General features: G+C 39.5%; 1 protein-coding gene across 3 annotated transcripts in view; it reads left to right on the forward strand.

The window, feature by feature from the left end:
* The window catches only part of dock4b (dedicator of cytokinesis 4b), a 237,364-nt gene that overhangs the window by 66,881 nt on the left and 144,465 nt on the right, over window positions 1-26,018 (forward strand). For all 3 annotated transcript variants that reach the window (XM_057854988.1, XM_057854989.1, XM_057854990.1), the window contains exons 3-7: window positions 7,039-7,079; window positions 7,166-7,318; window positions 7,581-7,729; window positions 7,973-8,057; window positions 19,766-19,917. In XM_057854988.1, the coding sequence (XP_057710971.1) occupies window positions 7,039-7,079; window positions 7,166-7,318; window positions 7,581-7,729; window positions 7,973-8,057; window positions 19,766-19,917 (580 nt within the window). The remainder of the gene's footprint in view (window positions 1-7,038; window positions 7,080-7,165; window positions 7,319-7,580; window positions 7,730-7,972; window positions 8,058-19,765; window positions 19,918-26,018) is intronic.

Raw genomic sequence — 26,018 nt, forward strand, 5'->3', positions numbered from 1 at the left:
AGTGTTGACAGTAGGTGGCAGCAGAAGTTGACTGTCTCCCCCAAGGGAGCAGTGATGGCCAAATCAAGCTTCGGGAAGCCATTTAGTTCAAAGCTTCATGGTGTCATTTGGTCTTATGACAGTTTGCTGTCAAATATTACCGTTTAATATCTTCTGGTGTAAATATCCTATAAAACCGCGAGGAAAGCTGCGGCTTATAATGCGAAAATTACAGTACTTTTAACACTGTGCAATAGGGATAAGAACTTAAAGGTAACTCACAATACAAGGGGCTCATGATAAGGATGAGCTCATGTTATGGCAATACAACAATTTTCGATGCATGGGCCAGGAAATCATTCTACAAAACAACTAATAAACAGAAAAACAAGCTATTTTCATCCTCCTGCTGTGAATTGGAATGAGTTTATCACTATTGAAGGGGGAACGGTTGTTTATTTGCTAACACTGGACGTCAATGGCCATCAGTGGCAGGCAATGAATTCATTTTCAGGCATTTTCCGTCACTTCCTATTCATTTTAGGGCATTTACGGGTCACTTCCTATTGATTTTGTGTTTCTGAAAAGGAAGTGACTTGAATACCCCCAAATGAATTGGAAGTGACTCAAAATCAACAGGGAGTAGTGCTGCAACGGTTAATCGATTAACTCGAGTAATTCCATTCGAATTAACTTAAAATTAGGGCTGTCAAAATTATCGCGTTAACGGGCGGTAATTTTTTAAATTAGTCACGTTAAAATATTTGACGCAATTAACGCACATGCCCTGCTCAAACAGATTAAAATGACAGCAGAGTGTAACGTCCGCTTGTTACTTGTTTTTGGTGGTTTTTTTTGGTGGGTCCAACTGATTTTATGGCTTTCAGCACCATGAGTGAGTGTAATTATTGACATAATCAATGGCGAGCTATTAGTTTATTTTTTGATTGAAAATGTTTACAAATTTTAATAAAACGAAAAGATTGAGGGGTTTTAGTATAAAATTTCTACAACTTGTACTAACATTTATCTTTTAAGAACTACAAGTCTTTCTATCCATGGATCGCTCTAAGAGAATGTTAATAATGTTAATTCCATTTTGTTGATTTATTGTTATAATAAACAAATACAGTACTTATGTACCGTATGTTGAATGTATATATCCGTCTTGTGTCTTATCTTTCCATTGCAACAATAATTTACAGAAAAATATGGCATATTTTATATATGGTTTGAATTGCGATTAATTACGATTAATTAATTTTTAAGATGTAATTAACTCGATTAAAAATTTTGATTTAAAGACAGCCCTAACTAAAATTAAAAAATTTTGCTGCTTCGAGTATTCAATTAATTAAAGTGGTGTTGTGATGGTTTGTTTTGAAAGTGTTTTCATTTATTTTTATTGATTGGGTGGATACACTACCCTCTAGTGGCAATAGTGAACATGACATAACTCATTTTTTTAAGACCAACATAAGCTTTTTGTAGCTTTTGCGACATACGTTTTTGTTTGGGCAAATGTTTTTTTTAATGCATTCTTAATTTAATTTATATGTATATATAGCTTTTTTTTTGTGGGAATGTGTGTTTGAACGATTTGTTAAGAGCATTGTAAAAAAAAAAAAAAACGTGAGCATTTTATAGCATTTAAGCTAGCGGACTTTTGCTATGCAAGTTAGCCAGTTGTTCTTTTGTTGTACTTCGGTCATTACGTAATTAATTTTTTATACCATTTTAGGCTAAACTCAGGTATTTTAAATTTTATGTTCCTAATCTGATCACTCGATTATTCAAACTAACTAGTTCATAGATTAATCGACTACTAAAATAATCAATAGCTGCAGACCTAAGAGGGAGTAACCTGAAAATGCCCTAAAATAAGCAGGAATTTACCTGTAAATGCTTACAAAAGACTGCTGTGGTTTCAGTGCCATTGACAGCGCTAGACGTCCAATCCAGTCAAAACGAACTGGATGTCAAGCACTGTCAATGGCAGCCGGTTAACTAACTAACTACATGATCCGAATGGAAGATTTTTAAAAAATAAAATATACACTAAGTCCCCGGGTTACAAACGAGTTCTGTTCCCATGCTGGCGACGTAACCTGAATTTCAGCGTAAATCGGAATTAAGCCTTTAAGTACCCCTAAATATCCCCTAATCTCAAAATAACTATTCAAAAACATGTATTATACGTCATTGTACTGTCCTCGCGAAGAGCTTGGCGCTAAGTTCTAGCTAGACAGCTCCGAAATGGCGATATCAACGACATCAACACTTGCAGAATGAAATTGAATGAAATTGACGGGAGCATATCGATAATCTTTTGGGCTACAAAGTTTTGTGATCCATCACTTTTTCGGTATATTGCCACACTGCGAGTCATGATATAACCTACCAAGTCAAATTATCGCAAAATTCCATTTCTAACCTCTGTGACCTTTGACCTCATAACCTGAAAATTGAATCACCTCTTGTGTTTTACATTACATAGTTTTATCAAGACGTTTTATAATATCCCTCTATTCATCTTGAGTTATCTTGACCACAAACAGACATACCGAACCTAATACATAACCTCTGCCATCCTTAGGTCATAACCCTAAACTTTAATGGAAATATAGCCAAGCCAGTGAAAGGCTCAGCCTAGAAGGCAGTTGCAAAATCACTAGCAGGGTGCTGAGTGACGTGCAACGCGACAAAGAGACAGGCTAATGGCTCTGCCTCATGTCGACGACGGCGTTGACACTTCAAAACGCTGCAAAGCGAAAACTGTTGACGCGTGTCCCCCGCCTACAAGCTCACCGAGTGTGATTTTGAAGAGATTGAACGACACTCCCTTGCTTGCATTTTGTACAATGTCTATGCTAAGCAGTGTTGTTTATGGTATCCCTTTTAAGTTCTGTCTTTGTAGTTTAGATTAAAATCCTGATTAGTCTTAGGTAACCCTGGGCAATATGACAAAAATTGTTATCCCCAAAATTTAACAAACATAAATAGACAAGCTCATTTTAATTTACCCTCAGCAACATGTTAAAGCCCTTTGTTCATAAAGTCTGCAGGTGTCTGACAATGCCAGCAAAATAAATCGACAAAAAAAAAAGCGTGACAAATAAACAAGACAGCCATTGCTTTAAAGGTTACGGGCCAGAAAAATAAGTCCACAGTATCAGGCTTAAATGCTGCTCTGTGATTGGTCACTCCTGTATTGAATACCCTCTCAAGCTAGCGTTCACACACACCAGCTCCCCCCTTCTCCAGTGTTCGAGTGGTGTTATTACAGTTTAAATCTATAGACTTGTAGCGAAAGTTTTTATTACTGTAATTTTCGGACTATAAGGCACACCTGACTATAAGCCGCCACCCACCAAATTCGACACAAAAACTGTATTTGTTCATTGATAAGCCGCAGCTGTCCTCACTGTATTATGGGATATTTACAACAAAAGTTTTTTACCGGTAACACTTTATTTGACAGTGACATCATAAGACTGTCATAAGATCAAATGAACCACCATGAAGCTTCATTGCTTCAAGAAGCTTCATTTGGCCATCACCGCTACCTGGGGAGAGACAGTCAACCTCTGCTGCCATCTGCTCTCAACACTGTTGTTGTCCAACATGCCTCCGAGCATGCATTGCAGCGCTACAGATGTAAATAACAATCAAAATTCATGTTCTGGGTTAATTATTTCTTCAGTTACTTATCCAGTTGTTTCATTAATCAGTAGCTGTGGCGCCATAAAACCGTCATAATTATGACATGACACTGCCATGAGCATTAATGAATGCTTATGACAGGTGTCATTTAGTGTCATCCGGCAAATTATTTCAATTTTGAAGAGATGTAAAAGATCCAAGCTGGACATAAATGGATTTGGTGACATAATTTGCCCGATGACACTCAATGACATCTGTCATAAGCATTCATTATTGCCCATGATAGTGTCATGTCACAATTATGACGGTCTTGTGGCAGTCTTATGACGCCGTTGTCAAATTGTCTTACCAAATAACATTGCTAGCGATTGATGAAACAACTGGTTGAGTAACTGAAGAAATAATTAATAATTAATTAATCTTTATTGTTATATACATCTGTAGCGCAGCAATGAATGCTAGGAGGCATGTTGGGAGACAACAGTGTTGACATCAGTTGGCAGCAGGGATTGACTGTCTTCCCCCAAGGGAGCAGTGATGGCCAAATGAAGCTTCTTGAAGCAATGAAGCTTTATGGTGGTTCTATTAGCCCAAATAAATGAACAAATAAGATGCACTGGACTATAAGCCGCAGGTTTTAAAATGACGGGGGAAAAAAGTAGAGGCTTATAGTCTGAAAATTACAGTATTTTTGTTGCCAAAAATTATATGACGATAATTAAATGAATGAATGAATGAATAATTATTATCGTTTTATCGCCCAGGGTTAGTCTTAGGGCATGTCCTCACGGAGCATTTCTTATTAACAGATCCTAATATTGAAGGAATCTGACATTTTAGCCAGATTGCCGGAATCACGCCAGCCGAACCGCCGGCGCAGCTTCATCGATCCGGGCCAGCGGTTTTCCGACAACCCGGCCAAAAGGCCAAACTCCGCACGTTCACCTTAGGGGCCGTTTACATGGTGACTCCGAGAATATGAAAAATGTCAAATTTGCATTTGCGTCTCCATTTGAACAATGTCGCAATTCCGCATGAAACCGATGTAGTATTCATGCCAGGCCAGAGAGGGCAGTGCAGATTTACAGGGCGACAGAGAATGATGCATTTTGACCCCACCAAACTCCCACAGCCCGGAAAAAAATATGCCCGCCCACTCGAAGCAATGTCATTTTTCTTTCGTTCAAAAAGGCACAAAAATTGAAACGTTCAACATATTTAATTTAAGAATATTATTAAAACAGTAAATTAAAGCCGACATTCCACCATATTTGCTATTTTTAATGTTTAGTAGCACTGCTGCGCACACCCAATGTGACGTGTACGAGTGCCGACGTTACGGCGCGGTCTCGCGCCGCAGGAGCCTTTGATATGCATGCCGAGGAAGCCCCCCCTCAACCCCCCGCAATCGGATTCTTCCACTTTGGAGGCAGGATTCAGAATTTTTTGTCTTTGCCTTCCGTCTTCGCCAACACCATATGCACGCGAGGCGAGTCCGCTACTCAGTCGTTGCGTCTTTGTGTCGCAGAGTCGCCACGTAAACTGCCCCTAAGAGACACTTTCTATCAGAGAGTCTTAACCCCTTGTACTGACTCCATTTTGAAAGGTGGAAGAAGGCTTCGAAACACAAGTTGACAATTTATTCAGGTCGACCGTGATCAAACGGCAAGACAAAACAGCAACAGACCCAGGCGAAGAGGAGACTCAGGGTCACCTTATCACAAGTCATCAAAAAGTTCCCGAGAAAAAATGACAACGATGAGTTAAAAATTGTTTTTTGGAAACAAATGTGTGTTTGGGCGCTGTTTAGGATTACCTCATATTGCAGTTTGGGCTGTTTAGTTACAAAGTTGCTAAGTCATCGTTACTGACGCAGTGGGAGATTTTGCCCGCCTCAGCGTCAAAGAGGCGCTTGGAGTCTTATCAGTCGTGTTATCAGTTTGATATCAGGGTGGTGTTCCTAATAGGATAGGATGTCCCACCATTTGTTCTGGACTGTCCTGGAGAATTGATTGCGGGATTTGGAGTTGCAGATGTGGGCTTGTAGATGTCTTGCGTCAATCTTGCTCAGTCAGCTTCATGACTCAAGCGTTGGGCTTCCGTGATCAGAAGGCGTAATGTATCTTTTATGTCAAATATATTCTGCTTGTTTTCCTTTAACTATGATATAAATGCTATTTATTTTATATTGGGTACGCTAGAATAATAAAAAAACAGTCGAACAGTAAATATGAGAGAGATACTATGTCCTGATTGATTATATTAGGTGTGTTAGAGTAATATAAACAGTCGAACGGTAAATACGAGAAAAGATACTATTCTCTTCATAAAACGATAGCAGCACAAACCTTGCACAAATGAATGACATAATTTTTCTATAAATCTGTGAATAAAGTCATATTCACTGTTGCCATCAGAGGGCAGCGTATGCTCACAAATCATTCGAAGTGAATACCAACACTTTCAAAACAAACCATTACAACTAGGGGTGTGACAATATATCGAAATGGTGATATATCGTGATACTTTGCATCCCAAAAGGTTATCGATACGCTCATGCCAAGAATCGAGATATCGTTTTGAAAAGGTATCATTGTTTAAAAACAACAAAAAAAAGAAGAAGCAAACAACAAGTTGCTACCAAAATCTTACTACATAATAGTGTTTCAGTTAACTCAATGGCAGCCATTGACAGTCACTTTTTCCGATTTTTAGGGCATTTACAGGTCACTTTCTTTTCATTTTAGGGCATTTACAGATAACTTCCTTTTGAGTTTGAGTCACTGCCTATTCATTTGTGGGATTCCCGGCTCACTTCCTGTTCTGTAAACCAAAATCAATAGGAAGTGCCCATAAAATGCCCCCAAATCAACAGGAAGTGACTTAAAATGACCTAAAATTGCCCAAAATCACCTCCTTGTCTGGCATTAATTGGCTGCTACTGATATCTATAGAAGTGGGAGGGCCCTGTTTGAAGTGGGAGGGGTTAATTTGCTGTCACCCTCCCAGTTCAAATGGACTGGACATAAACTTACAGCAGAAGGATGAATATAGCTTGTTTTTTCTGTTGATTAGTTTTTTTGTAGTATGATTTCCTGACCAATGTATTGATAATCGCTGTATTGCTTTTTCGTGAGATCATCGTTATCTTCATATCGGAAATCGAATCGTATCGTGGGGTACCAAGAGGTTCTCACCCCTAATTACAACGCCAAATGAATTAAACGAATCATCAATGCAGCAAAAGTGAATCCGAAGGCTTTTTTTCTCATCGAATTACTCGATTTAATCGATTCTTCGGAATTCATTGCAGTACTTCTTCAAATGTTTCCGGAAGTCATTTCTCAAGTGCTATGCCACATCTTTTGAATAACAAATTCCGCTCCGTCTCTTCAGGCTGGTATCGAGGATTCATCTTGAAGAATCCAAACGTCAAGGTAGATTTTTGCACAGCTATTTGTCTTCAATCTGGCTAATGTGAATGCTAATTTTTCGAGCTAACAAGTATGTCCTGTGCCCGCAGGGTATTTTCCCATCCAGCTACATCCACTTGAAGAATGCCCACGTCAAGAACAAAGGGCAATTCGAAACCGTAATCCCCGTGGAGGACTCTGTCATCACCGAGATGACTTCCACGTTGCGAGACTGGGGCGCCATGTGGAAGCGACTCTATGTGGTACGTGATTTTCCACACATTCATTCAACCAATTGATAGTGTTTGTGACCCATTAAGTTATCTGGGTCGCTGATTAAACCGAGTCGAAGAGTACTTACACATCAGAGTGCATACATTTGTGTTTGAGAAGCAGCAGGACACCGAGGCTAATTTGCACAAATCCTTTTAAAGTTCCAGATCTGGATTCAGACACTCGCTCGTGTGAAAAGATTTATATTTCCATTGTTTCCCACGATCGGTCTTCTGGATTTTTATCCCGCAGAAGAACGAGGGGGATTTATTCCACCGGCTTTGGCATGTGATGAATGAAATCTTGGACTTGAGACGGCAGGTGCTGGTGGGCCACCTCACCCACGACCGCATGAGGGACGTCAAACAGCATATCACGGCGCGATTGGACTGGGGTAACGAGTGAGTTAAAAGACAGTTGCTCTGCCTTTTCTTTGTTTAGTTGTCACAAAACCTCTTCGGTTTTTTTAAGTGTACCTCTCTTCAGTGCTAAATAAATGATAGCTAAAAACTTGTGTTGCTCTCTTTGGAGCCTTCACTCTGTTTAGTGACAGCCCTTCTGGGTCATTTGAGGCAATTGGTTGGAAACAGGTGAGAATAGGGAAGAACAGCAAACAAAGTGCTATTGTTTTGCTTTATTTGCAGGCAACTTGGTTTGGATCTCGTCCCGAGACAGGAATTTAGCATGGTGGACCCGGACGAAATTAGCGTGACAGAGCTCTACAGGCTGGTGAGTAGGGGTGGGAACCTCTGGGTAGCTCACGATACGATTCGCGATATACAGTTGTGGTCAAAAGTTTACATACACTTGTGAAGAACATAATGTCATGGCTCTCTTGAGTTTCCAGTTATTTCTACAACTCTGATTTTTCTCTGATAGAGTGATTGGAACAGATAATTCTTTGTCACAGAAAACATTCGTCAAGTTTGGTTCTTTTATGACTTTAATATGGGTGAACAGAAAAAAGTGATCTAATCTGCTGGGTCAAAAATATACATACAGCAGCGCTAATATTTGGTAACATGTCCCTTGGCCATTTTCACTTCAATTAGGCGCTTTTGGTAGCCATCCACAAGCTTCTGGCAAGCTTCTGGTTGAATCTTTGACCACTCCTCTTGACAGAATTGGTGCAGTTCAGTTAAATTTGATGGCTTTCTGACATGGACTTGTTTCTTCAGCATTGTCCACAAGTTCTCAATGGGGTTTAAGTCAGTCCTTTGGGAAGGCCATTCGAAAACCTTAATTCTAGCCTGATTTAGCCATTCCATTACCACTTTTGATGTGTGTTTGGGGTCATTGTCCTGTTGGAACACCCAACTGCGCCCATGACCCAATCTTCGGGCTGATGACGTTAGGTTATCTTGAAGAATTTGAAAGTAATCCTACTTCGTCATTATCCCATTTACTCTCTGTAAAGCACCAGTTCCATTGGCAGCAAAACAGCCCCACAGCATAATACTACCACCACCGTGCTTGACGGTAGGCATGGTGTACTTGGGGTTAAAGGCCTCACCTTTTCTCCTCCAAACATATTGCTGGGCATTGTGGCCAAACAGCTCGATTTTTATTTCGTCTGACCACAGAACTTTCCTCCAGAAGGTCTTATCTTTGTCTATGTGATCAGCAGCAAACTTCAGTCGAGCCTTAAGGTGCCGCTTTTGGAGCAAGGGCTTCCTTCTTGCACGGCAGCCTCTCAGTCCATGGAGATGCAAAACACGTTTGACTGTGGACACTGACACCTGTGTTGCAGCAGCTTCTAATTCTTGGCAGATCTGCTTTTTGGTGATTCTCGGTTGAATCTTCACCCTCCTGACCAATTTTCTCTCAGCAGCAGGTGATAGCTTGAGTTTTCTTCCTGATCGTGGCAGTGACAAAACAGTGCCATGCACTTTATACTTACAAACAATTGTTTGCACTGTTGCTCTTGGGACCTGCAGCTGCTTTGAAATGGCTCCAAGTGACTTTCCAGACTTGTTCAAGTCAATGATTCGCTTTTTCAGATCCATGTATGTATATTTTTGACCCAGCAGATTTGATCACTTTTTCTGTTAACCCATAACAAAGTCATAAAAGAACCAAACTTCATGAATGTTTTTTGTGACAAAGAAGTATCTGTTCCAATCACTCTATCGGAGAAAAATCAGAGTTGTAGAAATAACTGGAAACTCAAGAGAGCCATGACATTATGTTCTTCACAAGTGTATGTAAACTTTTGACCACAACTGTAAGGCTCACGATCAGTCACAAAATAAAATTCAACAGAAACGTATTGTACCGTCAGTCCGTCAATAGGATAACTGTCGGCGCCGCAGTGATGTGACTGTGAGACACTCCTATTGGTGCATTCAATACGGAAGCGCCGAGGGCGTAGGTTTGCATAGGGACGGTAGGGATAAAACATTAGCAACTTTTCAGGATGCTCAAATTCTCCCCACCAACTTTTAAGCAACTTTATTTCCATTATATAATGACTTCAGTTATATAGGTCATTTAGATTGTCTTCCCATACAGTGGGGCAAATAAGTATTTAGTCAACCACCAATTGTGCAAGTTCTCCTACTTGAAAAGATTAGAGAGGGCTGTAATTGTCAACATGGGTAAACCTCAACCATGAGAGACAGAATGTGGAAAAAAAAAAACAGAAAATCACATTGTTTGATTTTTAAAGAATGAATTTCCAAATTAGAGTGGAAAATACCGTAATTTTTGGACTATTGAGCACCCCTGATTACAAGCCTCACCCAGTACATTTTTAAAGGAAAAAACATTTTGTACATACATAAGCCTCTCCTGCCTATAAGCCGCGTGTGCCCACTTAGTAACAAGAGACATTGACAAAGAAATATACAGTTCAATATACAATATACAGGACAATCTTACTCCTGTGCATTCAAACCATGGAAGTCTTCATCCTCAGTGTCGGATATGAAGACGCTCGGATGCACTTCGCCACGCACCTACTCAGTCTCTCCTTCGCTGTCGCCTTCAATGTCTCCCATAATGAGGCAAATTCACTCCTAGCCCGTGCTGTCCTCGTCACGCAGCAATATGGCTCCTTCGAAACCCGTTGGTGATGGCGGACTCTTTCACAGCGCTTCACGTTGCCAGGCTCCCCCGGCAAACTTGTGCAAAAGCTGCTCTTTGCATGCGGCGAGTCTTGGCAAACGATCTTTCGCCGCTCGTCATCAAAGCTTCCCATACAACTCGGATGGTCACTTTAATTTCTTCGAGCATTTTCCATGATGCAGGTATGCCAATTCTACTCATGCACAAAGGTGGATGCACAACGCACAAAGTTAAACTACCGGTAATAGTGCAAACTAGCGTCTTTCTCCACACATATATTCCACGTGTCTCACTCCCACATTCCATGCTCGAGTGCCCTTGGCAGCCGTCAGAAAAATACACAAATTTGCCGCATCATTGCACAGGACCCAAAATGAGGGGAAAAAAGTAGCGGCTTGTAGTCCGGAAATTACGGTATGAATTTGGTCACCTATAAACAAGATTTCTGGCTGTCAAAGAAGTCTAACTTTTTCTAACAAGGTCTAACAAGGCCCCCGTTTTAACTCATTATCGGTATAAAAGACACCTATCCACAACCTCAGTCAGTCACGCTCCAAACTCCACTATGGCCAAGACCAAAGAGCTGTCGAAGGAAACCAGAGACAAAATTGTAGACCTGCACCAGGCTGGGAAGACTGAATCTGCAATAGGTAAAACGCTTGGTGTAAAGAAATCTACTGTGGGAGCAATTATTAGAAAATGGAAGATGAATGGATCGAATGGAAATACGATCAAATAGTGGAGGCGTTCCAATGATATTTTTCCAGATCAGAGGTCGGAACTCTGACTTCCCACCTTCCTCGAATGCAACATCAGTCCGCTGAGTTCACTGGCCGGCAACATGGTGGAATGTGCATCTAGAGCAGGGGTCTCCAAACCGGTCCTCGAGGGCCGCTGCGGGTCCTGGTTTTTGTTCATACCGATCAAGCACAGACTTTTTAACTAGGGTTGTTCCGATCATGTTTTTTTGCTCCCGATCCGATCCCGATTGTTTTAGTTTGAGTATCTGCCGATCCCGATATTTCCTGATCCGATTGCTTTTTTTTTTTTTGCTCCCGATTCAATTCCAATCATTCCCGATAATTTTTCCTGATCATATACATTTTGGCAATGCATTAAGAAAAAAATGAATAAAACTTGGACGAATATATACATTTAACATACAGTACATACAGTAAGTACTGTATTTGTTTATTATGACAATAATTCCTCAAGATGGCATTTACATGATTAACATTCTTTCTGTGAGAGGGATCCACGGATAGACAGACTTGTAATTCTTAAAGGATAAATGTAACTTTGTATATTGTGACTAAATATTGCCATCTAGTGTATTTGTTGAGCTTTCAGTAAATGCTACTGTAGCCATTTAACTTTTCTGCCCATATGCATGATGGGAAGTGCAACCATTACTGTGCGTAGTGGCACAAATTGATATATCTTCTCTGCGTTGGGAAGTAACATTAAGGAAAAGATTAACCACTACCGTTCTTCCCCACATTGCTTCCCACGATATTTCTAATTGTTGAGAGAGGGATTTTAAGGCTGTAGCCAATTAAAAAGAGGCTCCAAAGACGGCCAAAATTCTCTCTACTCATTTTACGCTGCCTGTTAGTTCTATATATAGGTAAAACGGCGCCATTATAGATTGAACGCGAAAATATGTGAGTGGGTCATGCAGCGCATGCGTTAATTGCATTGAATATTTTAACGTGATTAATTTTTTAAAAATTAACTACCGCCGTTTACGCGATAAATTTGAAAGCCCAACTTTAAGCCAAAACTAAAGACTCCGGATGAATGTAAGACATTTTGTCTGTAACGTTAAATACAATTAGAAAACGATTTAATTAAAAAAGATATATAAAGTATATTAAAAAAAGGCATGTCCGATATTTTTTTGCCGATTCCGATATTTTGAAAATGACGTGATCGGACCCGATCGATCGGCACATCTTTACTTTTGAACAATGTGGTTTGTACTAAAACAAGCAGCACCTGACTGCAATCAACTGATTACACTTATAAAACACCAGATTGGTGAAAAGATGTGGTCTTGTTTTGTTGGAGTGAAATCCTGCACCCTCTATGGCCCTATGTGGAATAGGCTTTGGAAACAGACAGAAGAAATGGGCAAAGGAAAGTTTTCACAAATTCCCTATGGAGAACGAGGGACAATATCAGAATGAGAACAAATATAAACAGGTTACTTGCTGCTGGCTACGACATAAACCATCAGTGGTGGAAAAAAACCGATGTGATATCCCTCCGCCCCGCTCCTCTGCAGAGCATCTGGATTACAAATGTTGCTTTTCATACTGCAATTATTGACATCCAATGGTGTGCTTGAATAACTTTATCCTGAAAACATAGCCAACACTATTGATTTCATGGATCATCGATGATTTTCCTGTGTGCATACGTTGTTTATTGGCATGCTAAGTCGGCCCAATTGACTCAAGCTAGCTTAGCCACTCCGCAGCCCTGAAACTAACAAATAGCAAGCAAACGACACAGAATTTGTTGAAATCAACTCCACCGACTAATTAAACCCTCGCTAACTCGAAGATTAAGCCTGACGTAATAAAAAAAGTATACCCTATAAACTACACAGCTAATCACAGATTTGACAGTGTTGTGCAAATGCGTCCTGCCCTTAGGCGCTGTGCAGGTTAGCTAGCTAACAACAGTGCAGCGGACTTAAGAGACGCAAATATAACAAACCGTTACAACGTCACTCTAATAAAACGAATCCTCGTAGCGCCAAAATTTGATTCTAAGCTTTTTTTTCGAATCGCATTAATCGAGTTAATCGATGCATCGATCGTTGCAGCACGACAATATATTTTACTAGTCTTAGCGTTGACGGCAGTAGCTTTGATATGAATTCATGTTTCTTTGCGACTAAGTGGACATTTGAATCTTGACAACATCCAACTACATACATAATATCCACTGAAGAAAGATGAAACTTTGGCCGTAATTTCATTGAAAACATCAAAGGGTGTCTTAAAGGGGCAGTTACCACATAATGACAGGGTGCCCGGCAATTTCACAGACACATGCAAAATGTTCAATATATTTATGAAAATAGAATCTACATGATCAAATAACTTGTTGTGGTGAGTAGAACCATTTAAAAATGTTATGATTTAGTATCCCCGGACTACTTATTACACACTGCGGAAAACAGAACAGTATGTTCAGTGATGTCAAATTCATTTTAAGACTTAGCAAAAGCTAGGGCATTTGTCCTAAGACTCGGGGTTTCGTTATTTTTGTCTTTTGATGACACTTTAAGAAAAACTTTTTAAACATTTTTTTTTTAAACCTGTCTTGTTCAGCTGCTTTGACACAGAGAAAGGGAATCTGAGTGTCCTTATGGTCTGAACAGTTTTAATGTATCACATGGGAGCGTGCTATGCTCCTGTTGTGATTATTCATTGTGTTTCGTTTATTAGGAGTAGACAGGGAGCAGGGTGGGCCTGATGACCGAGGAGAAAGATGAGTGGGGGTGAGTCATAAAGAGATGTGATTAGGTGAAGTGGAGCGTACACAAATCAGCAATGGAAGGTGTAGAACCCAGTATGATGTGAAACACTTGCACATGTGGATATGTTGACATCCAATTCTATGCTGCCTGATCGCTAATCCTGGAACCGACATTCTCTTGACTTGAGTGTGGAAATGCTGTGCACGGGCCACGGTCCCCAGCCAATCAGGGGGGTGAGCCAGCACGCCATACCCCCCGGAACCCTGGGTGGTCTCCCAGACCAGGAGTCTCCAACCTATTCCACAAAGGCCCGCTCTGGGTGCAGGATTTCATTCCAACCAAACATGACAACACCTTTTCACCAATCCGGTGTTTTAAAAGTGCAATCAGTTAATTGCAGTCAGATCTGGCTTGATTTAGCAGAATCCTCATTGGTTCAACTGTCTGTGCTGGATCGGCTGGAATAAAACACCAGGAACCACAGCGGGCCTTGAGGACTGGGTTTTAGACCCCTGCCCCAGACCACCCACGCCCCTTTTACCGCACCTTCAGGCCGCACACCCCAATCGACACGGCACACCACGGGACCCCCACAACCCGCGGAGAACAGGATCACCACCCGGAGTGGGCGACACCCCACTCAGCTGGGGCCCAAGGAGGACTGTACTGTATTAATTAAATTGATTGATCAATATTGATTATTTGTCTGATTATGCTTGGGAGAATCAAATATTGACATACCACGTGCTATGTAGCTAACTCAGTATTCTAATCCATTTTCAGGTGTCAAAGAAACACAAATAATGAACATATAGCGCTGTATTGATTTCGAAACCTATACTACTCTGACTTCTACTTGCTCTCCTGCTTCTCGTTCACATCTTCTGAGAGCTCTGTTACCATGACGACCACCTCTCCGATACAGTGTAGGGAAAATTGTATCACACGCACACGAACTGAGATGACTTTCCTCTCACAGGGGTAATTGAAGCGCTTAATCCATCTGTTTCTCTTTTTGTTGTTGTTGTCGTCGCAAACAAAAGCCGGCGCAGCAGGATGCTAGCTTCACTGTACCTCCCGCAAAATGAGCACTTTTGACTCAGGCGGGACCAGATAACAAGGGGTGGAAATGCAGACACAATAGCCACAAAGCTTGGCAATTTTGCCTTGTTTTGGGAAAACGGTCTTTGATTTGGCTGTGGACTGCGCCACAATGGAGGGGTTTAATTAAATTGAGATGGGGATCACGTGTTGAAAGGGCTATGGGGGGTGGTTATTGTGGAAACATGATGGCTGTATTGCTTCTTGGAATGATTAGAGATTACCGAAGAGGATATGAAAAGGAAGGAAAGTGCTTGAATATCAGTCATGTTGGTTGGTTTTATCCATTGTAAACCAAAGCAGCTCAGTATTTTTAGCAGAAATGTAAAGATATCTGATTATGTACTAGTACTTGAGTGTTTTTTAATTTTTAATACTATATTAATCGAGCATATTTAATGTTGTAACAAACAAATTGCATTGTCCATGTTGTTTTTTGATGCTGGAGAACCTAGCATGCCTTGTTTGTCCACCATGAGTTTGTGTCGTGTGGTGCCTTATAACAACTGTTGATTGACCGTTTTGTGGTATTTTTTTAGATATTCTTAATATAGTCTAGGGCTGCAGCTATCGATTATTTTAGGAGTCGATTAATCGATGAACTACTTAGTTCGAAGAATCGAGTAATCGGATAAGGAACGGAGAACATTAAAATACCTGAGCTGAACCTCAAACCGTATAAAAAAAATAAAATAAATAAAAATAAATAAATGAGGATCTAAGTACAACAAAAGAACAATTGGCTAACTTCAGGGTCTCCGCAGGGTTCAGCAAGCTAAATTTAAGACTTTTAAAGACGTCTTTATGAATAAAATTTAACACCCATTTCACATCGATACGGGCAAAAAATCATACAAAAGATTTTTAGGAAAATTGGAGTTACTTAGAAAGTATATGAATTTATTCCCAGCTCTTTCACAATGTGATACAAATGAGCACAAAGTATTGTTACTACTAGTAGTCGTACTAAAGTAACATAAATATATTTTTAAGACCTTTCAAAAATGGTATTTAAGACCTTCTAGGAGATTTTAGGAGAATTTTAGACATTTTAAGGCCTTAAATTCAAATTATTGGACTGTTATAGACTTTTTAAGACCATGCGCATTCCCTAAATGTACATAGCAAATGAACGCTAGCTTAAATGCTATAATATGCTAACGTTTTTTGTTTTTTTTCTAACAATGCTCGTAAGAAATTGTTTCAAACACATATTCCCACAAAAAAAACGGCTAAGTATACCTATAAACTAAATACAAATGCATTGAAAAGCATTAGCTCAAACAAAAACATACCTTATGTTGGGCTTAACAGGGAGCAGCTGGATTCAGCCTTGTGAAAAAAAAGAAAATTGAAAAATTAAAAATCTTTGAGGATCTAAGTACAACAAAAGAACAATTGGGTAACTTACATAGCAAAAGTCTGCTAGCTTAAATGCTATAGAATGCTAAAGTTTTTTGTTTTTTTTCAGCAATACTTTTAACAAATGGTTCAAACACGTATTCCCGCAAAAAAAAATTAAAAATCAATTAGGATCTAAGTACAACAAAAAAACAATTGTGTAACTTACATAGCAAAAGTCCACTAGCTTAAATGCTATAAAATGCCAGTTTTTTTTTTTTTTTTTCAACAATAATTTTCACAAATGGTTCAAACACATATTCCCACAAAAAAAAAAAAAAACCAACGGCTAAATATGCCTATAAACTAAATTAGCAATGCATTAAAATCATTAGCTTAAACGAAAACTTAGCTTATGTTGGTCTGAACAGGGAGCAGCTGTATTCAGCCATGTGAAAAAATTTTTTTTTAAATGAGGATCTATGTACAACACAAGAACAATTGACTATAACTTACATGGAAAACGTCCGCTAGCTTAAATGCTACAAAATTCTTTTTTGTTGTTGTTGTTGTTAACAAATGGTTCAAACATTACAAATGCATTAAAAAAACATTAGCTCAAACAAAAACATGTCACATTGAAATGAGCCAAAATGTCATTCACAAATAAATCACTTTTACAGTAGCAACCACAAAGAGCCATTAGGGCCGACCAAAGCATTTCAAATACAGAGAGGCAATCATGGGACATGCCAATGCAATGAAAATTCCCAAGATGCATTTTGCTGGGCTTTTGCACAGATTTTTGTGTTATTTTTCTACTTTTCATAGTGACTATTTCTTTCTGGTAACACAGTTGTTATATGTAATGAGTTTATAAATTATAATTATTATATTACTTTAAAATCATTTACTGTTTATGCTTGCGCTGGTCTCAACAGGAAGCATGTTTTTGTTTTTTTTAACAATGCTCTTAACAAATGGTTCAAACATTATGAATGCATTAAAAAATTATTCGCCCCAACAAAAACCTGTCATATTAACTGTCGTCACTAGATGGCAGTGTATCCACCCAAATCAATCAAACTAAATGCAAACACTTTCAAAACAAACCATTACAACGCCACTTTACTTGAAGCAGCAAAATTGAATTTGAATCTTTTTTCTTATCGAATTACTCGAGTTAATCGAGTAATCGTTGCAGCACTAATATGGTGTACATTAAGTATGTCATGAATTAAATCGTGATGGTAGTGAACATCCAATCATTTTCACAATTTATCATCATAGACTCATTTGTCCAAACAGAATCTCAATAATTACATCCTTTAAAGTCATTTTTCACTTTTTATCAGCTTCCTTCTCTCCCTCGCCATATCTACGCATCCTGTGATACAACTGATTGTGGCGTACAAATTTGGCCGCAGCTCGATATTGAAGCCATCTGGTGCTTAGTGAGTGACTGTGCTTGTGTGTCCAGAATGAGATGAACCTCTCAAACAGTTGACTGAGTGGCAGTGTTTACCAACTAGGTGTTACATCACCCCGTGAGGGATGCAAGAGGCTTCCATGTTGGTCTTTGATACAGTGGGGCAAATAAGTATTTAGTCAACCACCAATTGTGCAAGTTCTCCTATTTGAAAAGATTAGGGAGGCCTGTAATTGTCAACATGGGTAAACCTCAACCATGAGAGACAGAATGGAGAAAAAATAACAGAAAATCACATTGTTTGATTTTTAAAGAATTTATTTCCAAATTAGAGTGGAAAAGAAGTATTAGGTCACCTACAAACACGCAGGATTTCTGGCTGTCAAAGAGGTCTAACGAGGCTCCACTCATTACCTGTATTAATGGCACCTGTTTTAACTCATTATCGGAATAAAAGACACCTGTCCACAATCTCAGTCAGTCACACTCCAAACTATACTAAGGCCAAGACCAATGAGCTGTCGAAGGACACCAGAGACAAAATTGTAAACCTGCACCAGGCTAGGAAGACTGAATCTGCAATAGGTAAAAGACTTTGCGTAAAAAAATCAACTGTTGGGAGCAATTATTAGAAAATGGACCACTGATAATCTCCCTCGATCTGGGGCTCTATGCAAGATCTCACCCCGTGGCGTCAAAATTATAACAAGAACAGGGAGCAGAAATCCCAGAACCACACGGGGGGACCTAGTGAATGACCTACAGAGAGCTGGGACCACAGTAACAAAGGGTACTATCAGTAACACAATGCTCCGCCAGGGACTCAAATCCTGCACTGCCAGATGTGTCCCCCTGCTGAAGAAAGTACACGTCCGGGCCCGTCTGCGGATCGCTAGAGAGCATTTGGATGATCCAGAAGAGGACTGGGAGAATGTGTTATGGTCAGATGAAACCAAAATAGAACTTTTTGGTAGAAACACAGGTTCTCGTGTTTGGAGGAGAAAGAATACTGAATGGCATCTGAAGAACACCATACCCACTGTGAAGCATGGGGGTGGAAACATCATGCTTTGGGGCTGTTTTTCTGCAAAGGGACCAGGACGACTGATCTGTGTAAAGGAAAGAATGAATGGGGCCATGTAGCGAGATATTTTGAGTGAAAATCTCCTTCTTTCAGCACGGGCATTGAAGATGAGACGTGACTGGGTCTTTCAGCATGACAATGATCCCAAACACACAGCCAGGGCAACAAAGGAGTGGCTTCGTAAGAAGCATTTCAAAGTCCTGGAGTGGCCTAGCCAGTCTCCAGATCTCAACCCCATAGAAAATCTGTGGAGGGAGTTGAAAGTCCGTGTTGCCCAATGACAGCCCCAAAAGATCACTGCTGTAGAGGAGATCTGCATGGAGAAATGGCCCAAAATACAAGCAACAGTGTGTGAAAAGCTTGTGAAGAGTTACAGAAAACGTTTGGCCTCCGTTATTGCCAACAAAGTGTACATAACAAAGTATTGAGATGAACTTTTGGTATGTCTCTCATGGTTGAGGTTTATCCATGTTGACAATTACAGGCCTCTCTAATATTTTCAAATGGGAGAACTTGCACAATTAGTGGTTGACTAAATACTTATTTGCCCCACTGTATGTAAGAGTGGCTTTAAATAGATTAATTCAATATTCACCACTTCGTGAACAACTGTGTTTTCAACAGTTTAAAATATAGATCCAACGTGAACTGATTTGCTCTTTGGCGGCCATTTTAGGATAGAACCTGTCACTACAAGTCAATTTGTTAACTACGGCATTCCTCGACGTGATTGGCTAGTATAGAGATTGTTCTGTCAATCGGATTAACTCTGTTTGATTTGCTTTCATCCCGAATTTGAGGATTTAAGGCTTATAGATTTAGCTTTGTTACCCTGGACAAATCCATCCCTTTGTATGCTTAAATGTTTTTCCACGCCTGTCTCCAAAATTGATTTCATTTCTCCCTCCGTCTTCCTTTCGCAGATGGAGCACCGGCATCGCAAAAAGGAGACGCCGACACCGGCCAGCACCCATCACTTGTTTGTCCACGTCAAGAGTCTGATGAGCGCCAATTTGGGGGAGGAGCTTGAAGTCTTCTTTCATATATATGACGGGCGGGAGAACCGACCACTTAGGTATGGACTGACTGATGTTCGAAGCACTACAGTATGCACTTTCCCTTTGGATGTTCAGCGCTAGTTCTGCTAAAAGCTTCTTCAAACTCCAACAGAGAGTGAACGCCTTCATCTTCAAAGAATAATTTCACACCTTAAAGGCCTCAGGCAGATAACAAGGACATCTTTTGAAGTAGTTTCGTGTAGGTGGCGCAAGATTCATGTCTTAATTTTTTTCCAGTGAATCTAAAATGAATCTAGATCACTTTTTCTGCTTTTGATAATCGGTTCGTTGTTAATTAGTTGATTAATCGTCAAAGCAAGCCCCTCATAAGTCCTCATAAGGAATAAGTCCATAAAGTTGGATGAAAAAGGATCTGAACCTTTTGGAATTTCTCACATTTCTGCATAAAATCACCATCAAATGTGATCTGATCTTTGTCAAAATCACACAGATGAAAAAACTCTGCTTTCACTAAAACCACCCAAACATTTACAGGTTTTCATATTTTAATGAGGATAGTATGCAAACAATGACAGAAGGGGGAAAAATACGTCAGTGAACCGTCACATTTAAGATTTTTTGGACCTTCTTTGTTAGCAATAACTTCAACCAGACGCTTCCTGTAGCTGCAGATCATTCTGGCACACTGATCAGGACTAATCTTGGCCCTTTCTCTTCTACAAAACTGCTGTAGTTCAATCAGATTCCTGTAATGTCTGGCATGAATCGCTGTATTTAGGTCATGCCACAGCATCTCAATCGGGTTCAAGTCTGGACTTTGACTTGGCCACTCCAGAACGTGTATTTTATTCTCCTGAAACCTTCTGAAGTTGATTTACTTCTGTGTTTTGGATCATTGTCTTGTTGCAGCATCCATCCTCTTTTTAGCTTCAACTGCCTGACAGACGGGCTCAGGTTTTCCTGCAAAACATCCTGATAAACTTTTGAATTCATTTTTCCATTAATGATTGCAAGTTCTCCAGGCCCTGAGGTAGGAAAACAGCCCCAAATCATGATGCACACTCCTGATGTTGGTGAGCGGTTTCCTTTTTCCTCCACACATGACTCACTGTGTTACCCCCAAACAATTTGGTTTCTTTGGTTTTATCAGTCCACAAAATATGTTTCCTTTTTGGGAACATTAAACAAGCAAAAATGTTTTTTTTTTTTTTAGACAACGGTGTCTTCCTCCATGGAGTCCTCCCATGAACACCATTCTTTGCCATTGTTTTACATATAGTTGATGTGTGCACAGAGACATTGGACTGTGCCAGTGATTTCTGTAAGTCTTTAGCAGACACTCTATGGTTCTTTTTTATCTCTCTGAGTATTCTGTGTTGAACTCTTGCCGTCATCTTTGGTGGACGGCCACTCTTTGGGAGAGAAGCAACAGTGCCAAACTCTCTCCATTTCGAGATAACTTCTCTGACTGTCGATTGATGAACATCCAGACTTTTAGAGTTGGTTTTGTATCTTTTCCCAGCTTTATACAAATCAATAATCCTTGATCGCAGGTCTTCAGACAGCTCTTTTGACCGAGCCATGATGCACATAAGACAATGCTTCTCATCAAGATATTTCTTAGTAGGTGTTTGTTTTATAGTTGCCAGGGCAGCTTTAAACCACTCATCAGTGATTGGGCACACACACTTGACTTAAAATGGTTGGTAAAAATTGGTTTCAGTTGCTCTTTAAGTCTCCTTAAGCAGAGGGTTCGCTTACTTATTTTCCCCCTTCTGTCATTGTTCTGAATGTTCTGATAGTGTGTCTTGTGATTGCCTTGACGTTCGCAGGCTCCTGACTATAAGCTTTTAGTAGCTTCTTAAGACCTGACTCACACATAATCTTGGCTCAGCACTGTGATATGATGTACACTTTAAAAATATGAATGCGTGTGTGAGTATATTGAAATTGTTTGCATACCATCCTCATTAAAACATGAAAACCTATAAATATTTGGATGGTTTTAGTTAAAGCAGAGTTTTTTCATCTGTGTGATTTTGACAAAGACCAGATCACATTTCATGGTGATTTTATGCAGAAATGTGAGAAATTCCAAAAGGTTCAAATACTTTTTAATACCACTGTATCAAGAACTTCCTTTGGAGTAGTTTCGTTCAAGTCGCGCAAGATTCATGTCTTCATTTTTTTCAATGAATCTGAAATGAATCTAGATCAGTTTTTAATGTTTGATAATCATTTCATTGTCAATTAGTCGATTAATCATCAGATCAAGTCCTCCACCCAAAATGCTACCTATGCTCCAGTAGGACTGCACTTATCGATTATTTTAGCAGTCGATTCATCGATGAACTAGTTAGTTCGAATAATCGGGTAATCGGATAAGGAACATAAAAAATTGAAATGCTTGAGCTGAGCTTCAAACGGTGTAAAAATAAATAAATAAATAAATAAATGAGGATTTAAGTACAACAAAACAACAATTGGTTAACTTACATAGCAAAAGTCTGCTAGCTTAAATGCTAGAAAATGCTAAGGTTTTTTTCTCTCTACAATGCTCTTAACGAATGGTTAAAACACGTATTTTCACAAAAACATGGCTAAATATACATCTAAACTAAATTACGAATGCATAAAAAAATAGGGCTGTCAAAAATATCGTGTTAACGGACGGTAATTTTTAAAAATTAATCACGTTAAAATACTTGACGCAATTAATGCACATGCCTCGCTCAAACAGATTAAAATGGCAGGACAGTCTAATGTCCGCTTGTTACTTGTTTTTTGGTGTTTGCCGCCCTCTGCTGGCGCTTGGGTCCAACTGATTTTATGGGTTAGTACCATGAGTGAGCATGGTGTAATTATTGACATCAACAATGGCGAGCTACTAGTTTATTTTTTGACTTAAAATTTTACAAATTTTAATAAAACAAAAACATGAAGAGGGGTTATAATATAAAACTTCTATAACTTTTACTAACATTTATCTTTTAAGAACTACAAGTCTTTCTATCCATGGATCGCTTTAACAGGATGTTAATAATGTTAATGCCATCTTGTTGATTTATTGTTATAATAAACAAATACAGTACTTATGTACTGTACTTATTTATGTTGAATGTATATATCCGTCTTGTGTCTCATCTTTCCATTCCAACAATAATTTATAGAAGAATATGGCATATTTTATAGATGGTTTGAATTGCGATTAATTACGATTAATTAATTTTTAAGCTGTAATTCACTCGATTAAAAATTTTAATCGTTTGACAGCAAAAAAAAACATTAACTCAAACAAAAATTTATGTTTGTCTTAACCGGGAGCAGCTGGATTCAGCCATGTGAAATGAGGTATGTCATATTCATAGTTGCTTCTAAAGTGCATTGTATCCACCTAAATTTGAAAAAAAATAAAAAATAAATAAATAAATGTAAACACATTCAAAACAAACATTTACAACTAGGGTTGTTCCGATCATGTTTTTTTGCTCCCGATCCGATCCCGATCGTTTTAGTTTGAGTATCTGCCGATCCCGATATTTCCCGATCCGATTGCTTTTTTTTGCTCCCGATTCAATTCCAATCATTCCCCGATAATTTTTCCCAATCGTATACATTTTGGCAATGTATTAAGAAAAAAATGAATAAAACTCGGACAAATATATACATTCAACATACAGTACATAAGTACTGTATTTGTTTATTATGACAATAAATCCTCAAGATGGCATTTACATTATTAACATTCTTTCTGTGAGAAGAATCCACGGATAGAAAGACTTGTAATTCTTAAAGGATAAATGTGACTTTGTATATTGTGACTAAATATTGCCATCTAGTGTATTTGTTGAGCTTTCAGTAAATGATACTGTAGCCATTTAACTTCTGCCCAAATGCATGATGGGAAGTGCAACCATGACTGTGCGTCGTGGTACCAATTGATATATCTTCTCTGCGTTGGGAAATACCATATGGTGTTAAGAAAAAGAACAACTACTACCTTTCTTCTTCCCACAGTTATTCTAATCATTGGGAGAGGGATTGTAGGGCTCAAGCCATTTAAAAAAAAAGGCTCCAAAGGCTGCCAAAATTCTCTCGACTCATTTTACGCCTTCTAGCTCTATATACTGTATGGGTAAAACGGCGCAATTATAGATTGAACACGACAATGCGCGAGTGGATCGTGCAGCGCATGCGTTATTTGCGTTAAATATTGTAACGTGATAATTGTAAAAAATATTAATTAATTAATCGCCGTTAACGCGATGAAATTGACAACCCTACCTTAAGCTTAAACTAAAGACTCTGGAAGAGTGTAACACATTATGTCTGTAACGTTAAATACAATTAGAAAACGATTTAATCAAAAAATACATAAATAATCAAAAAAGGCATGTCCGATATTTTTTTGCCGATTCCGATTCTTTGAAAATGACGTGATCGGTTCGATCATCTCTATTTACGAATACTCGAAGCAGCAAAACTTAATTCGAATCTTTTTTTCTAATCGAATTACTTGAGTTAAATGATTCATCGTTGCTGCACTCATACTCCAGTGCGATTTATATATTGATATTTTGGGGGGGGGTTAGTGCGACTTATAGTCCGTAAATACGGTATTCATGTAAGTGTTGTTTTGCTTTTCTTTGCATCTAATCAATGATTGCATTAGTTGGTTTCAAGAAAGGGGGGGAAATCCAACCATGGCACTTGGCCAGTGTTGTCTCTCACTGTCTGGCGCTGCTAGTAAACAGACACACATTTACACTAGCCACCTGGCAGCGAGCCATTGCACTGCTTGACTCCATAGCTGGTGTTTTCTGTGTGTCAACGACCAGATGGGGGTCCGACCCGTTGTCTCAGTACCATGCCAACACCACCCGTTCCTTAGCACTACACACTTTGCGTACAACACGGTACGTCAACACATTGTAAAAACCGGATTTTAGCTACTTTTTGGTCCCCTAATGCGCGGGTTTTAGACCCAACCCCCTCCATTGGGGCCTCAAATGCAATTATCGATATCAGCCGAGTACTCCGCGGGCCCAGAGGGTAAGCAACCAGCCATTCATGTTGTGTTAATACGAGCGCTGATAGAGTGAGATAAGATCCCGCTGGGAGCTAAACACTAGTCCCCTTAGCTTAGCTGATCAACACTCCGTGATGAAGAGCTGGCAAGGGAAGGATAGAGGATGCGTGTGCTTGTGCATGAGTAGCCGTTAATTGGCGGTTTGAACAATAGTGTGGTAATTAAGGTGGAGGAAAGCACGCTAAGTGTGGTATCTGATGCGCAGGAATCCGGAGAAATGGCGTGGAAAGTTACAGGGAGCAGCTAATGAGGCTAACCACGTCCACATTTTAATTCCCAAGTGGAGCTAAAAGGAATACATGTGTTGAAAATGCTTGAACTTGTTGCAGCTTCTTTAAAAGTCTGTTTCATAAATCATCTAAAAGCTAATTGATTGAAACGGGGGTGCCAAGCTAACTTAAAACACCAGCTGGTTTGTTTTCCCAAAGAGATGGTTCAGAAATTCATCGGGGAATGAGTTGGAAGAAAATGAAACAGGGCGGGGACTTTTAAATGAACCTTCTGTTCATCATATTTCGTACTGAACTACTCACAAGCGCTGGTACGAATGCGTCTGTTCCTCCTGAGAACTCAATAGAATTTTATCGAGTTTTTTCTTCAGTTCCAATTTTCAGTTTTTGTTCAATTTTTTTTCAAAGGCCACAAATAGTCATCACCATCTATTACCATCAAAATGTACCAATCTCCCCCTCTACTCAGGTTAAGAGTCTGGATGTCATCCTTGACAGCACGCTCTCCTTTCGCTGCCATATCAACGACATCACCAGATCAGCTTATTTCCATCTTTGCAACATTTCTCGCCTCCTCCCTTCTCTCACCCGCCATACCGCTTCCACTCTTGTTTGCAGTCTGGTCACTTCCCGGCTCGATTCCTGTAACTCACTGCTCTTCGGTCTCCCAAATAAGTCCCTCCAGAAACGGCAGCTCCTTCAAAACTCATCAGCACGCCTCATCACTCAGACCCCTACCACTCACCACATCACCCCCATCTTTCGTCAATGTCACTGGCTCCCAGTCAAACAAAGAATCAACTACAAGATCCTTGTGTGTCAAACACATTTAAAGCAC

Source organism: Corythoichthys intestinalis, chromosome 13 (assembly GCF_030265065.1).
Source record: "Corythoichthys intestinalis isolate RoL2023-P3 chromosome 13, ASM3026506v1, whole genome shotgun sequence".
In the NCBI taxonomy this organism is placed as follows: Eukaryota; Metazoa; Chordata; class Actinopteri; order Syngnathiformes; family Syngnathidae; genus Corythoichthys; species Corythoichthys intestinalis.